At 45.3% G+C, this 20,667-nt stretch overlaps 1 protein-coding gene and 1 pseudogene across 4 annotated transcripts in view; one reads left to right on the plus strand and one right to left on the minus strand.

Annotated features, from left to right (window-relative positions):
• The window catches only part of Plc21C (Phospholipase C at 21C), a 685,580-nt gene that overhangs the window by 283,678 nt on the left and 381,235 nt on the right, over positions 1–20,667 (minus strand). For all 4 annotated transcript variants that reach the window (XM_075865841.1, XM_037419231.2, XM_075865843.1 and 1 more), the window contains one exon: positions 11,857–12,057. In XM_075865841.1, coding sequence (XP_075721956.1) covers positions 11,857–12,057 — 201 coding nt within the window. The remainder of the gene's footprint in view (positions 1–11,856; positions 12,058–20,667) is intronic.
• Positions 14,164–15,953, plus strand: LOC142765117 (uncharacterized; annotated as a pseudogene).

The following is a 20,667-nucleotide window of genomic DNA, read 5'->3' on the forward strand; positions in this document are numbered from 1 at the left end:
CTGTGAAATGTTTACATTCAAGTAAATAAATATCAATGCGTGCCCTATGCTTCTGTCCAAAACTTCCTGCCTTAAAACTTGGTTCTAAAGAGGACCGTTCAAAATTTTGATTCCTCAATATTGTTAATCAGGTCAACATCAAATCAGGCTATTTCTTTGTAATTTCTTCATATCCACACTGTAGACACAGGCACAGTTTGTACATATAGCCACCAGTCACACGAAATGACACATTTATTTATAGCAACATTCTGAAGGCAATTAAGGAATGAATCGAACTACCAAACTCCCTCGTGATGTCTTCCTTCATAACAGCTTTTTCTGCAGCTAAAGATTCACTTATTTTCTCTGAAACAAATGTGCCTTAGCACTTATTTTTAATACTTTTTATTCTTGTCCGCAGGATGTCCATGTATTTTGCCTCTTAGTTAATTTTTAATTTCAATGCTCAGAATATAAGTGTACATGCCTGTGTTTGCTGTATGTCTGTATTTTGTGGCGTATTTCATGCCCATCTTATTTTATTTTTTCGCTCGCATTTCAGCATAACATGGTATACTATTTTGTAAGACTGTACGTGTTTTCCGCTGCTTTAAACCTCCTTTTGGGGTTTACAGTAATAATAAACAAAAAAATCACAGAGTATTCACAGAGTGAATGACGATGAGTGGGTCGAAGTGTTTGTGTGTTCGTTTCTGCGTTCACCCATCCGTCCGTCCCTGCGTTCGCCCATCCGTCTGTTCATGTGTACTACGGTCCATCCATCTGCCAGTCCATCCGTTCGTCTGTCCATCAGTCGGTGTCAAAGTGTGTTCATCACCACTTGTACATGATGGCAATGTCAAATTCTTGAAGCCTTAGGCTCTACCATGTGAGGCGACCTCAAGGGCCTTCCAAGTTAGCTAGCTGACTCAAGGCGCGGTGGTCACTCGCAACTTTGGAAGGCCTGCCCTAGAGGTAAGCGCGGAACTTTGACGCTGCCCAGATGATGGCAAGACACTCCTGTTCTGTTGTGGAATAGTTGGCCTCGGCCTTGAATAACGATCGGCTATCATAACTGATAACCCTTTTCTAGGCCATCTAGTCCTTTGCACAAAGACCGTGCCAAAGCCTACGCTGCTTGTACCAGTATTGAACTTCTGTTTCGGAGTATTTGTCGAAATGCGCTAGTATCGGCGGTGTCTGCATCCGTTGCTTATTTTCTTTAAATGCTTCCTCTGATGCCACTTCTCACCTGAATTTGATGTTCATTTCAGTCAAGTGACTTAGCGGTTCAGCATCTGTGAAAATCTTTTGACGAAATGCTTGTATTAGGCACACAATCTCATGAATCGCCATACTGCTTTCTTGCCGGTTGGTGGTGAGAAATCGGTGATGGCAGCTGTTTTTCGCAGGCTGGGACAAATTCCAGACTTGCTAATCACACTTTCTCCAAGAACAAGAGCTCCTCGTGCGCGAAGCGGCACTTTTCCGGCTTCAGGGGGAGTCCAGAGGTCTCGATAGCTTGAAGTACTGCCTCTAGGCACTGAAGATGCTCGTCGAACCTCGAGGAAAACACGATGACGTGCAAGTATACGAGGCAAGCCTACAACTTCAATCCAGTCAGAACGATGTCCATGATACGCTTGAACGCCGCAGATGCTTCATAAGCATTATCATCAGCCTGGCTACGTCCACTGCAGGACAAAGGCCTCCCAATGTTCCACCAGTCAACTCGGCCCTGTGCTTTCTGCTACCACTTTATACCCGCAAACTTTCTAATCTCATCTTTTCAGCTAACTTTTTGTCTCCCTCTAACCCACTTGCCTTCTCCAGGAATCCAGTCATTTACCCTTAATGACTAACAAGTATCGTGTCTACGCACTACGTTCTCGGCCCAAGTCCGTTTCTTCTTTATATCAACTATGATTTTCCTAACCTCAGTTTGTTCTCTGATCCACTCTGCTCTATTCTTTTCCCTTAAGCTTACACCTATCGCTTGTCTTTCCAGCACTCACTGGGGTGTCAATTTAAGCTCAACCCTCTTTGTAAGCTTCCTGGTTTCTGCTCCGTAGCTAAGTACAGGCAAGATGCAACTGTTGTATCTTCTTGAGGGATAGCAGCAATCTACCAGTCATGATTTGAGAATGCATGCCGATTGCAATTCTCCCCATTTTTATTCTTCTCTAGTAGCTTAAATCTCGTGCTTCAGCTCCGCGGTTACTACCTGTCCTAAGTAGACGTACTCTTTTACAACTTCAAGCACACTGCTACCTGAAGAGCGATGTGCTCTTCCGAGGTTGTTGTGCGTTATTGATGACGAGAAGCAGTCTTTGAATTGCAGGAACAAGGTTTTGAGCTGGCCCTGCTCGCACGTCAGAAAGGTCGGGTTGACGTCAAGATCTAGTTGCATACCTTTATTCGTCAAAACAGCTTTGGCAGCATCGAAAAGAGTGTAACCATTGCTGGCATCCCTTTATTCGTCAATGCAGGCAACTGCCGTACAAACACTGAGGTGCCTAAATATGTGGCTAAAGTTTGTCAGCACGACCTTTGCTTTGCCGTCACACAGCTCGACTATGCCCCTAGTGATTTACCTGACGGTTTAGAAGTATGTGCTGATAGCCCTCGATGACACTTCAATGATTTTCGGCTTTCTTTGTGCCACCTGAATTGATGACCCTGGAGAAAGGCGGCACTGTGACGTGCTCTTCTCTTACATTCAATGCGTTGTTCTGTGCTGTCATGTAGGGTAGCAGCACTTTTTAGGGGCTAAGCTCCCAAAAGCGGCACTCGTTCGTTCCTCGTCGTAGTACGTAACATGTCTTACGCTTTGACCTGTAAGGTGGTGCCAGTGGGAGATTTCTCCTGTGCGTTGTTGAACAATAAAAAATCCGCAGTGTGCGCGTTAACTAAAGGCTGAATTCTCCTGTCTCTCATTCCCCATTAGCAGCCATTGACATGTACATTGAGCACTATCTGACAAGAAAGGGTTGTTATGTTATATTCGCTGGGCGTAACCTCCTTGGTTTTAGAAAGGTTTAGAGAGCATTGAGCCGTAGTGCTATAAATACAGTGAACTAGTATATACCTTGAACTCGAGGTGGTTAAAGTGGGAAGTAGACACGAAGCACCAGCTGTAAGAAACTGTGCGTGTGCCACCTCCCGTTTAGTCATTGGTATGTCCGCTGGATGGCGGTGCTTCTATATGCAGAATGAAAAGGTGCGAGATGGTGGTACTTGGAGTGTTGACTAGATGGACGAATGGAAACACAGACAGATGCATGGACCGACGCATGGATGGTTGCACGGACGGACGCAGGAGCAGATGCATGGACGAACGCAGGGACGGATGCACGAATTAACGTGTGGATGCAGGAACAGACGCACGCATGGACGGGCGGATGGATGCAGGGATGGTCACACAGACGGACGCATGAACGGATGGGTGCTTCGCCCCACTCTCCATCATTCATGCCGTGGATATGCTGCGATTATTTCTGACGTCGGTGTTATTAATTCAGACCTCCAATCAATGATGGCACCATGGTCACTTAGCAAATCCATCCCAAGTATCACGTCTGTGGGGCACTGTCGTAGGATAACAAATCTTGCAGGATAAGTCCGAATGTTCATAGTGGCTCTGGCTGTGCTAACTCCAACCGTTGTTATATAAGGGTGATTCAGAATGTGCACACAGATTTGGTCGGTTCAATGAAAACAAAAATTTACGAATTGTCAATAAGTTCACGGAGTTTAAAAGCAATACCACTATTTTTCAAGCTGCTTCCTACTTTAAAGGGGACCTCAAACACTTTTTTAAGTAACCATAGAATGAATTCACTGGAAGAGCTTATTGCCTCACGAACACAACACTGCAAAAGTTTTAAGAATTTGTACAGTACGACCCGAGTTAACAAGATTTGTCGCACGGTGCGATTCCATTCTCTCTTCTCTCGTCCTGTCGAAAGCACTGGAAGCTTAGCAGGTAGGAATGGCAGGGGCAAAGAAAACACGCCACGGGCGCCTCGTGAGCTTGATCCCTTTTTAAATTTTTTTTTGAAATGCGCGGTTTCCATGTGATCGCGCGCACGCACGGGAAAGTCGCGGCCTTTTGCGGCAATCTCTGTAACGATTGAGCGCACCATGTTCAAATCGGCCAACGCCGGATTTGAACATGGCGCGCTCAATCTACGAGTGCTTTTTGAGCATCTTTCGTCATTGCTCGTGAAAAGAGAAAGCAATTTTTACCTGAGTTTGATAGTTTATTGTGAATTCCTGGCCGCGTGATGCGCTTCAATATTTGGCTTGTGTGTTCTCGGGAGTCTCTTTTACTAATCAGCAGAGTTTTCTGACCGTGCTTTAAAGGGGCTCTCTAGCACTTGAAAACATTGGTGCTGACTGCATAACTCGTAGTGGCACTCACCAAAACTATCGCGAACAAACATCACACGGGAAGGTTGCCCTGATCCCCCATATGATTGGATAAATGTAATGTTAAATGTAATCGCGGCAATTATGTAAACCTATGAGATTATAAAAAGTGTTAGAGGGCCCCGTTAAGGGGAGATGTGGGTCGAAAAACGCAAGTTTTTTTCAAAATTACCTATTTTTATTTTCACCTGTTTTGATAAAATTAGTACCTCTACTGCTATGAAAAAAATAATACAGGTCGAGACTTAACTGAAAATGCTTTAAAATTGCATCTAAAGAGCACAAGGTGCCTGTTAAAAGGTCGAAAGTGTGCAGTCTTCGAGCACCTTCCCGCCGATAATGCACCGTCGCTCGCCATTGTTGATCCCATGAATCGAAGAGTCGAGCCTCACTCTTCAAATAACAACAGTTCATCTCGCTAATGCAGCGCAAGAAATAATAAAAAGAAGCACTCTTCTGCGCGTTTTTCGAGCGCTGCGACTGGCTTATCACATGGTACGAATCGGGGACCGCCATAGGCCGTTGCGCGCCTGTATGTGCTGTGAAATTTATTTGCGGGGTCCATGTCTTGTCGAGCACTGCAGCTGAACAATGTTTTTCTCAAGTAATTATCTCCGTTATGAATGAAAAAAGGCATTGCTCGCAAGTAAAAGCTGTTGTGCGGCGCGCTCTGTAGGAATAGGCTACGAGCAGCTGGTCCGATTTGCAGCAGTTGTTGGCTTGCAAAAGCCGATGCTTCAAAAGTCATTCACACCCGTCAGCCGGAAAGTTCGTGATGCGGCAATGGATGACGTCAGCACCAATCTTGCGAGATCGAAAGAGCTCGCAGTGAGAGAACTTAGCAGGGACGACATTGCCGTTATGTACAACGGCATGTAGCACAAACATGGCTGCAAAATGGTGTGACACTGGACTTATTTTGTATTTCACAATCCTGTCAAACTTCTTCTTAGCTTGCAGTTGGCACAAGGCTCTGCCAGATGGAGTGGAAGTTTGGCAAGCGTTTCATGGCCCTGTCTGTGAGCGAAGTGTCTGTGAGGAGTGGGCTCGAAAAAGCCGAGAGGAACAAACTCATGGTGATGGCGTATTTTAGTCGTAGTGGCCACTACAAGAAGGATTGTTCTTTTTGGTGTGCAAATTTCGTCTGATGTAATGATATTTTTCTTAAATAAAAACTCTTAACTTTAAAACTCGTGTTTCTCAAAACACAATATTTTTCAATTTTCCGATGTGCCCCTCCTTTTTCGGGCACTTCTAGAGCTCGGATGTGCATGAAACTTAGCCCAAATATTTTTCTAAGTATGCCAAATGCAGTTATCTGGTTTAAATTTCAATATTTTGTTGTATCATAAAAACTTGTATGTATACCTTTACTAGGGTAGGTGAAATATGGACTTTCCACGTCTATTACTTTTCACACTTAATTCATATTTTGTATGTGCTTCCTAACTAGTTATTTGCAGTCTACACTTTATTTGAAGCATTATGAACTTTGAATAATAAAAAATTACAGAATATTAGGTATGAAAAGAGGGGAGGCAAAAAGGTTATGGTTTTCACTTTGTCATGTTGCAGAGCTAAAAGTTTGTAACTTGCAAGAAAACTAATTATATATTTGAAATCAGCATAAAAAGTTCCATAAACAGCTCAAGTTTCATTGCTCTAGGGTGAATATTAAAACAAAAGTGTCTTCGAGTAGCATCTACCCTTAAAAGCAAAGCTCCTCTTTCACTGTACTCTGCGCGCATACGCCCAGCCCATAAGAAGCTACACCTGTTTGATGTGCAAACGGGTTCTCAATGTGAGATCTGTTTTGACAAACTTCTCATTGACGAGAAGCAGTTCATCTAGGACGCAGATTATGACTCTGTCATACAACTAATAAAGTGGCCATCAACTCGTATCACTGGTCTTCCACTTTCCCATCGCACTCCTCCAAGCCAGTTGCTGTCAAGAAGCCCAACGTTTCACATAATGGGGGTTATGACAACTAATGCTTGAAGATTTTTTGCCAAAAGAAGAGTGTTGAAAGCAGTTATCACAGATGACACTAACGTTGTCATGAGCACTGAGTCATAGCTGAACTGAAATATTGAGGATTACAAACTTTTGAACAGCGTGTCGTGTACCGTTTTTAGGCAGGGCAGGCCTGATCCTAAAAGCACTTGGGTCTTGGGTTTTTTTAATTGGTGTCTGGTCTCTTCCCTCGTACCTGTTGTAAGCCAGCACGAGATTCTCTGCCTGAAGATTTCACTACCGGCAAGCATGAACATATGCTTGCTTGTTACCGTGCCCCTGATTCAAACTTTCTATTTATAAACATACTTCATTCTGTCATATCCGATATAATCTCGCGCTTTCCTCATGCAAATCTTGTGTTATGCAGAGACTTCAACTTTCCGGATAATAATTGGAATAATTGCATCAAATCGTTCTGTGTATCCAAACATTTCCTTGAAGTCGTCTTCATGTACAGTTTAAGCCAAGTTGTACCACACGTACTCGAGGTAGCAACATTCTCGATTTAGTTCTAACCAACGATAGTGAACGAATTCTTTACACTGTGTTCAAGGTGTTAGTGACCATATTATAATGCTTTTTAACATAGCCATTGAGCTCTCTGATCATCAGCCATTGACCAAGTACATTCGAGATAATAACAAAGCAAACTTTTCCTACTAACACCAACCTCTCCTCATATACATTTATTAAAAAAACTTTTGCGAAATTAAAAATGAGCTGGATTCTTTTTTTGAAGATATCCAGCGGTCAGCCTTTCTCCGCACAATGGAGCAAAACTAGATACTTTATAAGGTCAAACTTCAGTCTTTTATTGATGCCTATGTTTATTTCGTGCAGATTCGGGGAGACGCTAGAAAGCCATGGTATGCCAATAACCTCAGAACTTTATCTGGAAAAAAGCACACTTACCGTGAACTCAGGCAAAACAACAATCCGCAAAAATTGGAGATATCTTTACAGCATTATGTGAATTCATCGACTTACTGAGGCATTCTAAGCGTAAATATTCTGCGAGACAACCCTCCCAAATTCTAGAACTTATTGTCTATAACGCACCTCATGTTATAGTATAGTGCCTGACAGGACATCTGTTTCAAGGGATGATTGTCCTGATGTCATGTACTCAAATTTTTACTCTGTTTTCACTAATGAACCTATTGCGAATATTTCTACGTTGCCATCTCGTAATTTTTTCACTATGTCGAAAGTTATTCCAAATATTCAAGGAATCACGAACTTAATCGACAACCTCAACCTTTCCAGTGCACCAGGCCAGGATGACATAACGGCAAAAGCCCTAAAGGGGACCGAGTCGCAACTAGCTGCTTCTTGCAATTGATTTTCATTGTCAGTTAGTTGCGTGTTCCACAATTCCGCATGACTGGAATATCAGCCAGGTTGTGCCCATACACATATGTGATAGCCATTCCAATTAATGTAATTACCACCCAATTTCTCTGAACATGCATACCTTGTAAACTTCTGGGGCATATTCTGTATTCCAGCATTGCATCTCATTTGGACCAGCACTCTTTTTTTTTTTACCAAGCAGCATAGATTCAGACAGGCCCACTCATGACGAACACAACTCCTTGAGTCTAGCACAGACCTTCACCTTATCCTTGATGCCCTTTTTTATACTGATATTGTTTATCTCGACTTCTCAAAGGCATTCGATTAGGTCACCCATTGCCATCCAACTTAACAACTTGCTTGCCTCATTCTCGATACCTATGTACTATTATGAATTGAGTGTTTTTTTACGAACCGCTCACAACACACTATCATCAATAACATTCAGTCATCAAGTAGCTCTGTCTTGTCAGGTGTTCAAGCACAAGGCTCAGTGCTTGAACTTCTCATGTTCCTGATTTTTATAAATGACAGCCCTGCCAATATTTTTTCATCCATTCGATTATTCCCTGATGACTGCGTCCTCTATCGGTGCATATCCTCCACCAATGAGCAGCTTATCCTCCAGAAATACCTAAATGAAATTGTTAATTGGTGGTCTATCTGGCTTATGTCCATCAAAGTTTCCAAATGCAAGAACAAGTACCACAAGCACACAAGTTTGAATTACCAGTTATCTCAAATATTCGGCGCTCACCCAAGTCTGCTGTTTAACGATCTCGGAGTTACAATCACCGAGCAACTCACATAGACATCGCACGTAACAAACCTTATATAAGCTTGCTGAAAATCGCATGGCCTCCTCAAGCGATCACTCTTTCTATCCCTAATCCCTGTCCACAAACTAGCTTACAAAATGTTCATTCCGATAAAACTTGAGTATGCTTCAGCGATTTGGAACACTCACTAGACTTGTCCTTTTGACTCACTTGAAGCAGTACAGAATCGCGTGGTACGTTTTATTGCTTGAAACTATGACTAGCACTTCCATCAAATCTTCCCTCAGTATACCTAGACTATCTCTCCGCTGTAAGATTTTACGACTTTCTGTTTTCTACAAACTGTACAATAAATTCCCTCCCCTCAGAGACACTATTTTTTCTCCACCCAACCGCACCATGCACCGTCTGTTTAATGACCTCTTTATTCAACGCTTACATGACACCACTGAAGCATTACACGAATTCTTCCTACCAGCTGCTATTGAGCTATGGAACACGCTGCCCGAACAAATAGTGAATGAGCAAGACTCCAATAAATTTAGGCACATACTTTGATGCTTTCTCAACACGTAATCTTCCACCATTGCAGTGTTATTTTGCGTACTATGCTTCTTGTAACGGTATTTATATTCTGCCTATCGCACTGTCTTCACTTCACTTTTGAAAGTGATATGATGTATTCTGTATTTTTGGAAACATTTTTTTTATTTTTTTCTATCATTGCATTATCATGATTGTGCTGTTATTTATGTTTTTGTCCCCCATTATGTAATGCTCTGGAAAGGATATTTAAGGGGGTACGGTATCGTGCGTCTCAGCTCGTGGCTGCATCTTCGCAGAGCTGATAGACGGAGCAGACAAGGCGACGGTAAATTAAGGCAACAATTATGTATATATAAACAGAGGCGTTACATGTTCGACACTGGGGCCAACAGCTTAAGGAGCTCGCACTGAGGTGCGACGATGAGCCAAGATTTCTTTGAACGCTCTTGGATGCTGGTTTTCATCATGCTGCTTGGTTTTTTCATAGGCCCTGATGATCAATTGTGTCAGCAAGTAGTTCGAAGCCTCCAAATCTGAACCCCCATTGATTGCGGCTGGAATTGCACTCATGGACGAGGGGCTCACCATGCATTGCGTAAGACGCACACAAGAGTTGCCGAGGATTGCATTAGCCCGGCTCGCTCGCTGGTTTTGATGCTGGTTGCATCATGCGATACTTTCCAGAAGAAATGACATTCCGTTTGGAGCCTGAGCGGCTTCTTTTTTTTTTCTTGAGTTTTCATTTTAGATACGTACATATATAATGAATGACGACTGCGGCGGCGACTGCAATACTTCAGCCGGGACTCTGTGCATAAATGTTATGGTAATAAAAAAAGCAGAACTGAACATCGTCGGAGGCCACACCATGCACGCGCAGTGAAACTTTGCAAGCGCTCACGTCATTGAAAATGAAGAGCAAACGACACGGACAGAGACACGGATACTGCAGAAAACTATTAGGTAAAGCGCTCTTCATATGCAGCGTAGCCCCACATATGTGACGCTAGCTAAAGCATTGCACTGCCAACGCGCAAAGGGAGTTTTTTTTTATCTTTATTTATTTTTGTTTGGATTGGGTGGGACACACTTGCGCATGCGCCTGCAGCGACGACAATGGCAACAACGCCAGCTCATAAGGTGCAGGCCCACCCACCCGCCTCGCGCTTACTTGTGCGCAATAACGAGCGCTTGCTCTCGCCTGGTGCGCCGTGCACGCCGCGCGGCTTCGCGCCTTGTTGGCCGCGGGGCAGCCGCGGAAGATGCATGCTCATAACAAAATGAGGAGCAAAATTTCTAGATTGCCCATGGGGAAAATTTGTTATGTCAAGGTTGTCTCCTGCTGTTACTTTGTTATACAAAGGTTGCAAATACATGAGCTTCTATGGAGCAATGACAAGGAATTTTAAAACTTCGTTATATTGAGGATTCTGTTATATCAAGGTTCGCTATAAGCAGGTGTAGCCATATACTGTACTTACTACTTACTCACATATTCCTCGCGCTCGCATAATTCTCGCACCCCCCCCCCCCCCCCCCATAGCCCAACAAAAATACGTTTTCTTTTTTTCCTCAAGTAATTGTTGCACCACCGAAAAGTGTCGCAATATTGTCGTCTGCTTGTTCCAGCGGTTGATGATGATAGCGCGCGACACCTGGCACCATCTCTTAAGAATCAAGCATACTATTACTGCATAAAAATTCAATCCAATCTAAGCCAAAGCCGAAGCGGCAAGTGCGTATTGCGGCGTGTTTTGTATGTTGTGTCAGCAATCTTGTCACGTCATGGGGCGATACTGAAGCTACACGGCTGCTTTCAAGTTGAAAGTGATTGATCATGCACTAAACAACGGCAACAAAACCTCCAGTAGGCCCTTCGGAGTCGACGAGTTTTGTGTTTGCTACTGGTGACGACAGCTGAAAACCACCAAGACGCGTTGGGCCTGCCGTGTGCCTAAGACTGAGATTGATGGTGAACTTTATTTCTTCAGAAGGAAACTGTGGACGATTCTGTTTAATAGCCATCAGCTAAATACTGACGTCCTACGCTTACGCCCACAAGCTTTGCCTATGCTATTTGCTTGCACTTTTTTGTGTCTCAAATAAATCTTGCCTTGTATTGAACCTCTGCTTTTATTGTTGAGGTAATTTTAGTTCTCAAAGCTTGCTGTTATTTGCTTGCGTGAGAATCTTGATTTGCGGCCATTTCATTTTCTTTTTCGCTCTGTATGTTTTCGTGAAAAGTTTTCTCTGCGTAATTCTTGCACCCCCCAACTTTGTATCGGTTTTCTGCCAAAAAAAGTGGGAGTAAATGCAGTAAATTTGTTGCATATACACAAGCTATCAACATGTAAACTTGTAAATGATTCTATGCCCATACAGAGACACATATGTCGGCAGAACTGAATAGGAAATATTCAGCAGAATAGACGTAGTAAAGGCATGTTTAAACTGTGCAAAGAACACAACGCATTAGAAAGAAAGCGCACATGCTCCCAACGTGTTGCGCAGATGCAGATCAATTTAAGCGTAAGCACTAAGAAAAAAACACAAGGACAGTGCTACCTCCCTCGGGCCGTTTAAACATGTCCTCAAAATCGATCTAACCCTATCTAAAATCAAACTAGCCCAATTACATGCATCAATAAATTTAGTAAGTGTGACACACATAACATTTCTCAAATATGTAAGATAAGCAAAAGTACAGCAATTGATTGTGCTGATTTCAAAGCATTTTACTCACCGAAATGCGCAGAACAGCCAAGTCCGGGAGAACAACCTTCTTGAAGACAAATGGTTCTTCATCGTAGACAGGGTTGATGCCATTCGCTTGCACAGTGTGGGTGCGAAAACGCCGCCGTACAGTGTCAGCTGGAAGGCCGAACATGTCCACTTCCACATACGTGCCCACATGCTTGTCTGTCAGGAACTGACCAGAGATTATCTGCACAATCAAACGCATTTGTCAAGTGATGAATGAAGCAAGTGCTTCATGTTTACTGCGTCAGCATCAGGTCATCTAAACAAAAGGTGCTAGTAGGTGAATTCTCTTTCTTAACACTACTCAACATAATCAATGTCCGAACCTAACAGGTTTGCTTTTCATGTAGGTTCGATCAAAGGATGGGTTTTAACAACTTTATTACTATAGGCAGCAACAACCCTACCAGTAACATTTGCTGGCACCAAGCAAAGTAAATCATCAGGGGCCAAGCTGTTCATGCTTGGAAAATTATTGAATGCGAAGGGACATATTTGCTTGGCTGGTCTGACAAGCCTACCACTAGCCAAGCAAAAGAAGGCCGCGCTTGGAAAGTCACTGGAAACACCCTTTTCTATGGTTGGCGCTATACTAAAATGCCATGGTATAGCTAAGCTTGTTTTTCGCATAGGAACCAAGCATTTTGGTCAATGAAATTTGTGGCACATTTATTCAAGTTTTTTGTCTTGGCTACAATTTGATGCCCGGCTACTTTCTTTCTAGAACTTTGCATGCCCCCCCCCCCCCCCAAATAAGTCACAAGGCAAACATTTCTCGGGCTTCACATTTATTTACCACACTACTTTGAAGATTATATGCTCTGTCGCGCTTATGAAGTGTTGATTGGGCTTCTGTTAGAAACTTTTTCTCATATGGCGCAGAGGTGCAGCTTCTTTATTTGAAGCGAACACGACCCATTCTTTTGTTATGTCCGAAATAGCTGCATCAGTTTTGTTGAGCAGGGTACGTCTTTCACCTGTAAAATAAGAATACAATATATCATCAGCTTTACTTTAAAAAGCCATCTCTTAGGCAATCGCTTTCACCGATTTTTGACAAAGCACACCGCAGGAACATTTGACAGGAGATTAATTTTTTATGCATAATTACAGGGATCACAGCACCTGAACAGACAGGAAGAAAAGAGTTTTTGGACAGCATAAAACATTTCTTTTTCTCTTTCATTGACAAGTTCATCACTAAAGTAGCGTGCATAGTCATGCGACAACCCTATCAGGAAAAAAGAAAAGATGAAAAAAAAAAACAATAAAAAATTTTATCCTTGCACTTTTTCCCAAACATCTATTAGCCATGAGAACGAACACTGGCGGTGCGGCAGTCAGGGCAAAGTGACATCACGGCAAGTACTCGCTTACTCTGCGGCCGAGTAAGGCATTTTTCAGCGCCCGCCATGTGCCCGCTCTTACGGGATACGGTGGGGACAACTTCTCATTGTTGCAATGCACATCTACTAAGGTAGAAGGCAGCTTTTCGCACTGCTATCGAGAGTTAAGTGAACTGCAGAAAGTTGCGATTATCTAAAGAGGAAACTTTCGCTTAAGTAAGAGGTTCATGTGAAAATGGCGGCATGTTACAGGAACGCATTCATTATTGTCACTGCTTACGCCAAAAACTGGTGCTAAAAGAATATACGTGATGATTCTAACTTCATTCCAACTTAGGGGTCACTCCGGGATAGCATGTGTCTCGAAAAAGTACAAATAAAATCAGGATGTTTCTTCAAATTCCCTAATATATCAGTTTTTATGCACGTGGCTCTGGTGATTTGACAAAGTTGTGTGTATTGCTAAAAGAGACGTTAGATGGTCTACCATAAAATTTTTAATATATTCAGAATGTATATGGTCACACACAAAATATTTTGGGAAATGCTCAGATGTTAGTGTGCTTGAATTCCGTAAATATTTGCTCTAAACACCTAGTCACCAGGAATTATGTGCCCATATATTCCGATTTTCTTAAACTGCTGGCCTGATCAAACACCGCGTCACAAGTGGTAATGTTTAATTCACGTGGGAGCACTATTGATAAAAATCGTTTTCTAACCGATTGAAACTCGAAATGAGCGTTGTGAATTATTTTGATGGTGCTCTCAGCAACGTGGCCACGTAATATTTAAACAGTGTTTGTCTCAATGAGACATTGTCTGGTCTCACAGGTCATATGCACATACAAGTTAATGAAGGCCAGGTGTAGGAGTAACAGTGCCGTTGCTACGATGCTGCATAAAGTTTTCGCAATTAACCTCAACTCGTTATTTAGTGAAATAATGAATCCTCGAAACTACTGCAGGGAAAGCATCAAACTACATTACGAGTGAGCGAGTACATAAGAAAAACAAATACAAGCAAACAAACGAAAACAAAGAAACAAACAAAGACAAAGACCAAAAGCACCCGGGACCAGTTTTGGCCCATTCTCTGTAGAGCAGTGAATTGTGAAGGCAGTACAGCATTTCCAATTGGTATTCATTATGGACAGTCCAAGGCCTTAGAGCCAAATGTCTTCCTGCATCACTATGTGTTGGATTATGAAAACAGCCCTACATGAAGGTGTTTCTGTGAAAGACAGGGTTATCCGTATGGAACTTGGGGCAATAATCTGTGACGCTCCAGCTAAGGCTTATATTCTTGTCATTAAGGGCCACAGTGGTTACTTCAGTTGTCCTAAGTGCACAACAGAAGGAGACTATAAGCATGGTCGTATGTGCTTCCTCGAACTTAATACTCCATTGCAAACAGATTCAAGCTTTCGTGATGCAGATCAAGAAGATCTCCACCTTTCGGATACAATCCTCAAGGAGCTTCCAATAGACTTGATTAAGCAGGTGCCTCTTGACTACATGCACCTTGCATGTCTAGGTGTTGTTCATAAGCTCTTGCTGCTATGGATGAAAGGGCAGAAAACTTGCAGAATTGGGAAAAAATCAAGAGAGAGTGTGTCTGGAGCAAACACTGAAATACGGCAATATGTGGCATCACAGATGCCCCAAAAGCCCAGAAGCCTCTCAGATATTGATAGGTGGAAGGCTTCAGAATTCCATCTTTTTTGCTCTATACTGGTCCAGTGGTCTTAAGATCAAATGTACCTGACCAAGTGGCAGATAATTTCATGGCATTGCATACAGCTATGAGCATTCTGCGCAGTCCGCTGTCATGTGCCAAGCACCTGGAGTATGCAGAGAAATTGTTTGTGCACTTTGTTAATGTATTAATTACAATATATGGCAATCATGCTGTTTCACTGAATGTTCACTGTTTGGTGCACATCATGGATGATGTTCGAATTCATGGATCTCTGCATGGATACAGTGCTTTCCCTTTTGAAAACTACATGCCTAGGCTCAAAATGTATGTCAGAAAGGCCGAAAAGCCTCTCCATCAGCTTTACAATGGAATTATGGAAGAACGAACATTGGCTGGCATGGTTGGCAGATCAGAAAGTTCTGTTGCTAAAAATCCAAGCAATGGAAGCTTCACAGAACCTCAAAAGCTGCTTTTAAGGCATTATAATTGACCGCTTCCACTAGGTTCTGTAGGACCTCAATTCAAAGGTTTCAAGTTCTCCCAACATGTCACTGTAAAAGCGAACAAGAAAGACTGCACGTGCATGTTACATGATAATAGTGTTGTCAAAATGGAGAACTTTGCAATTAGTGATGTTAGCCTAGAGCCTGTGCTTATTAGAAGAAAGTATGAGAAATTGGAAGGCCTTTACACTTATCCATGCAACTCCTCTTTCATGAACATATTTTTAGCTTCCAAGCTTTCAGAGCTCTGCTTCTGGCCTGTTTCAGATATCCCACTGAAATGTGTCAGGCTGCCTTTCAGGAGAAAGTATGCTGCATTTTCAATGCGACACATGCAGTGATATTTGTTAGAGTTATAGTTACGCTTTGTAATTTTACTTCATGCCCTTTCACTAGCTGCTTCTAACTTTATACTATTTTTAAAAGGCATGTGTTCTTTCCAAGCACAGCAGTCTGCCATTATCAGAAGTGTGGCTACAGTTAGGTTCTTTCTATCCTGTACAAAACTTCAGTACATTTAACCTATTAAATCAGCTTTAATGTAACCTTGAGCTACTAGTAACAAAGAAAAGCATGGAATGAAGCTGCATAAGCTAGTTACTGTTTGTACATTGCTCTCTTTTGTGTTGCTTGTTGCTTTTCTTAGATGTCTCACTTGTGTGTTTTATTATGTTTTGCTTCTTCATGTATCTTGAGTTGGCAGATTTGCCGTGGTAGAATTCCCTGAAGAAGACGACAGCTTGGCTGTTGTGCATGCATCATGGCTTATTAAGAGTAGAAATCAGATGCATTGCCAATCATAAAAAGTTCTACAAAGCTTCTTCACGCCATCACCGAAGGAGCAACACCATCATTTAACTGGGAGCAAACCAATTGTGTGGTGAAAGGCTGGGCTGGTATGATTGCAATTATGCTTCTTGTGTTCCCTGCACTGATATGTATATTTTTCAGAAACTTATGAGAAGGCATTAGAAATTCAGCGACATTTGGAATACTATTCAGCAATGAGCGAGGAGGAAGAGTTGGGCCGAGGTAAAAGAAAAAAAGAACTGTGTGGCGAAACGGGTCGGCGCCGCATCTGCGCCTGCGCGTCGCGGCGATGCCTCCAAACCCGGGCGCCAGCGATAACAATACTCTCGCCCGAAATAAGCAAGAAAACTGTGTGTGTGCCCCGATTCAGGGGCAGTCGTTGTAGAACCTTCAGTGCGGAAACATTAAAGTTATGTTATCCCACATCTGGTGACCCGGAAAACGAACGTACCGCACCGCCATGGCCTACGAGGAAACCCTTGCTGCCCTTCAACAACAAGCACAACAAATGCAACAACAACTGCAGGCCCAGCAGCAAGTGATCAAGAACCAAGAGCAGCAGCTCTGGGAACAGCAGCACCGCAATGAAAATGAAGCACTCTCGTCTGACGACCGTTTACCACCCCACTTGGGTCACGCCCCCTCAAAACTTCGCTCCAGCGGTCCCTGCCACCTCGGGCGCCTCCATTGCTGTGGCCACCACCAACACGGACGTTTGTCGCGTCGCCGTCAAACTTCCGCCGTTTTGAGCAGAGGCGCCTGACGTGTGGTTCGCTCAAGTCAAGGCGCAGTTTTCCACGGCAAGCATCACCCAGGACCGGACGCGCTATGACTACATCGTCGCCCATCTAGACTCTCACTATGCGGCTGAGGTTCGCGATATACTTGCGAATCACCCGGCTGATGACCGTTACCTACACCTGAAGAGGGAACTGATCCGCCGGCTTTCACCTTCACAAGACGAGAAGGTGCGTCACCTACTCCAGCACAAAGAACTCGGTGACTGCAAGCCATCGCAGCTCCTGCGTTACATGCATGACCTCTTGGGCAGCACCCTGGTCGACGACTCCCTCCTCCGTCAGTATCATATGGCTTCAGCGTCTACCCTCCCATGCGCAGGCCATCCTTCAGGTGCAGCCGAATCTGCAGCAGGACCAACTCTCTCACATTGCTGATCAAGTCGTCGAGATTTTGTTGCCAGCATCGCCTCTCACCGTCAACGCCGTTGACACCCGACAGTCCAGCAGCGAGCTCTCGCGCCGTGTTGACGAAATCACCCGTCAGCTGGACTCAATTCAAAGGCGCCTGGATCAAAGCCCGAAGCTGCGTCCACAAAAACGCTCCCAAAGCCAAGACAACAACGCCGCTTCATCGCACGAAAATGATAACGGCCCCTGCTACTACCATCCCCGCTTCGGGGACAAAGCTCTGAAATGTGAACCACCTTGCTCAGCTCGACATCAGGGAAACTTCAACGGCAGCCCATAGAGACGGCCGCGAGCTGCCAACTTAGAGGTCGTCGCATATTCGTCACTGACCAAGTCACAAAGCAGCGGTTTCTGGTCGACTGTGGCACTGACATTTGTTGCTTTCCCCGCACCTTCCTGCATGACAAGCGTCCTTGCACGTCCTTTGAGATCAACGCGGCGAACCATTTGACCATCAAGACCTACTGCTCGCTCCGCCTTAACATCAACTTCAAAAACTTGTGTCGAGATTTTCCATGGAATTTCGTCATTGCCGACGTCGCAGAGCCGATCATTTGGTCCGACTTCTTGGCGTACTGCAATCTTCTACCTGACTGCCGATATGACCGACTTATCGATGCTACAGCAGGCCTCTCCACACCGGGCCAACGTGCGACCACCCAACAGCCTAACGTAGAGGCACTCACCATAGGGAACCAGTCGCCATACCATGATATCCTCGCAGAATTTCCCGACCTGACTTGACCTAGCGGGTGTCCGCTAGAGGTGCGCTACTCAACCGTGCACTACATTTGTACTACTCGTGGCCCCCCGGTCTCATGCCGCGGCCGTCTGCTCGCCCCGGACCGCCTACGAATCACGCAGGCCGAATTCGAAGCCATGCTCCGTGAAGGTACTGCCTGCCGCTTGAAAGGACCTTGCGCCTCACCGCTTCATCTGGTACCAAAGAAGACCAATGGCTGGCGCCCCTGCAGAGATTATCGCGCCCTCAACGCCCGCACCATCCCCGACAGGTACCTCGTCCGTCATATACAGGACTTTGCACACCGCTTAGACGGCAGCACTATCTTCGCAGTGGTCGACCTCGTAAAGGCCTACACACAAATTTCTGTAAACCCGGATGACGTCCCAAAGACTGCAATTATCCCACCTTTCGGTCTATTCGAATTCCCATTCATGAGTTTTGGTCTCAGCAACGCGGGGCAAACCTTTCAAAGCTTCATCGACGACGACGTCCGCTGCCTGGACTTCTGTTCTGTCTACCTAGACGACATCTTGATCTTCTCCCCCAACGAAATGGAACATCGCCAACACCTTCGTCAACTGTTCCAGCGTCTCGACGAACACGGCTTACTCATAAACGATCAGAAGAGCACGCTCGGCTCTCCCGTCGTCACGTTTCTTGGCCATGAAATCTCTTCAGAAGGAACTAGACCCTTACTTGACTGCATCCTGGCTCTGCTAAATTACGCGCTACCTGCCACAGCGAAGGAACTCCGCCATTTCCTGGGCATGTTCAACTTTTACAGGCGCTTCGTGCCTAAAGCGGCCACATATCAGGCCCCTCTCCATGATGCGTTGGCCTGCCAACGCGGCAACCATCCTGTCACTTGGACCCCAGCCTTAATGCAAGCATTCGAAGACTGCAAAACTGCCCTCTGCAACGCTATGCTGCTCTCCTATCCCAAGCCAGAGGCGCCCCTGGGTATTTTCACAGGCGCCTCTAGCACCGCCATCAGAGCCTCTCTCATGCAGCGTGTGGGAAACAGCTGGCGCCCATTCGCGTTCTTCTCGAAGAAACTCTCTTCCCTGAAGCCACCCACGCTTTCCAGCAACATCGCCCCCTGCTGAGACGACCTGGCCAGCCTATTAGAGAGAGCTCCTTGCCATCTACGAAGCAGTCCAAACCTTTTGCCACATTCTCGAGGCACAGCACTGCACCATATGCACCGACCATAAACCTATCACTTACGCCTTCTCCCAAAGCCGCGAAAAACTTCCACCGGTCCAGCAGAGCCAGCTGTCCTTCATCACTCAATTCACCACAGATATCCGCCATATCAGCGGAAAGGAAAACGTGGTCGCCGACGCACTCTCTCGCGTTTCGGCTGTCGAGCTACCAACTGTTACAACCGTCACCCTCGACGAAGCTCAGAAAACGGACAACGAACTCCAGCAGCTCCTCGAGAATGGTTATTCCCTTCAACTTCAAAAAGTTGCCATCCCTGGGTCAACGGACGCTCTCTACTGTGACATATCAACAGGACGAGTGAGACCATAGTCCCTTCTTTGCATCGCCAAAGCCTCTTCAACCAGTTACACAACCTCAGTCATCCCGGCATCTGAGCTTCTACACGCTGTGAAGATAGGTTTGTACTAGGCTTATCACTAAGCGCAACCGTGTATTGATGCGACGTCCATCACACCCGCTGCATGCGACGACGCTGCGGCCGGGTTCGTCGTTTTCTCCAACACAGCGCAGAAACCATGCACGAGGCAGGAAAACAAGAACAACAGGTTTATTAACCCAAGAAGCAGCACAGTGCGACATTCACGGACTTGCAGGTCGTATAGGGAACTCCGCAAGACCGATCAAGTATGCTTGCCTAGGGCGCTACAACTCCCGCACAAGGGCCAAAGACGAACGCATGAACGAGAATCCGCCTGCTAAGCCTGAGAGCATCTGCCGCGACGAGCGAATCGTCGGGTGCAAGACTGCTTGTAGGAGAGGAGGATGTCACGCCCGCCCAATGGGAAATGGCGCTGCCTTGTGACGTAGGCCCGCCCAGCGCGCCAGTGTAGCGTCCCCGGTCATGCCAGCGCGGGAAGCAGCCGACGGTTGACTGGCCCAGACCAAGAGGCGCCCTGGCAGCCATCTTGGCGGATGCAGGCGCTTATGAGCGCCCGGGCTACGCTGTCGGCACGCATGCGGCAACTGGGGAACGAGGCGCCAGCCAGGTAGGAGGGCACTCTCGATTCCCACATCCCCCCCTCCTAAGACGGAGGCTGCCCTAAAGACGCCATAATACCAGCATCCACCGACACCGAAAAAACTGGGGTCCAGCTCAATGCCGTCCACGAGGTCGTCAGGCGCACCGGTGTCTTCGGTCGGCGGCGTCTCAGCAGGAACCTGGGGCCGCAGGAGGGCGGCAGACACCACAGCAGCGATGGCAGACTTGAATGATCAGTCCATGACGAGCGCCGCCACGACCACCTGAACGAAGT

Source organism: Rhipicephalus microplus, chromosome 6 (assembly GCF_043290135.1).
Source record: "Rhipicephalus microplus isolate Deutch F79 chromosome 6, USDA_Rmic, whole genome shotgun sequence".
NCBI lineage: Eukaryota > Metazoa > Arthropoda > Arachnida > Ixodida > Ixodidae > Rhipicephalus > Rhipicephalus microplus.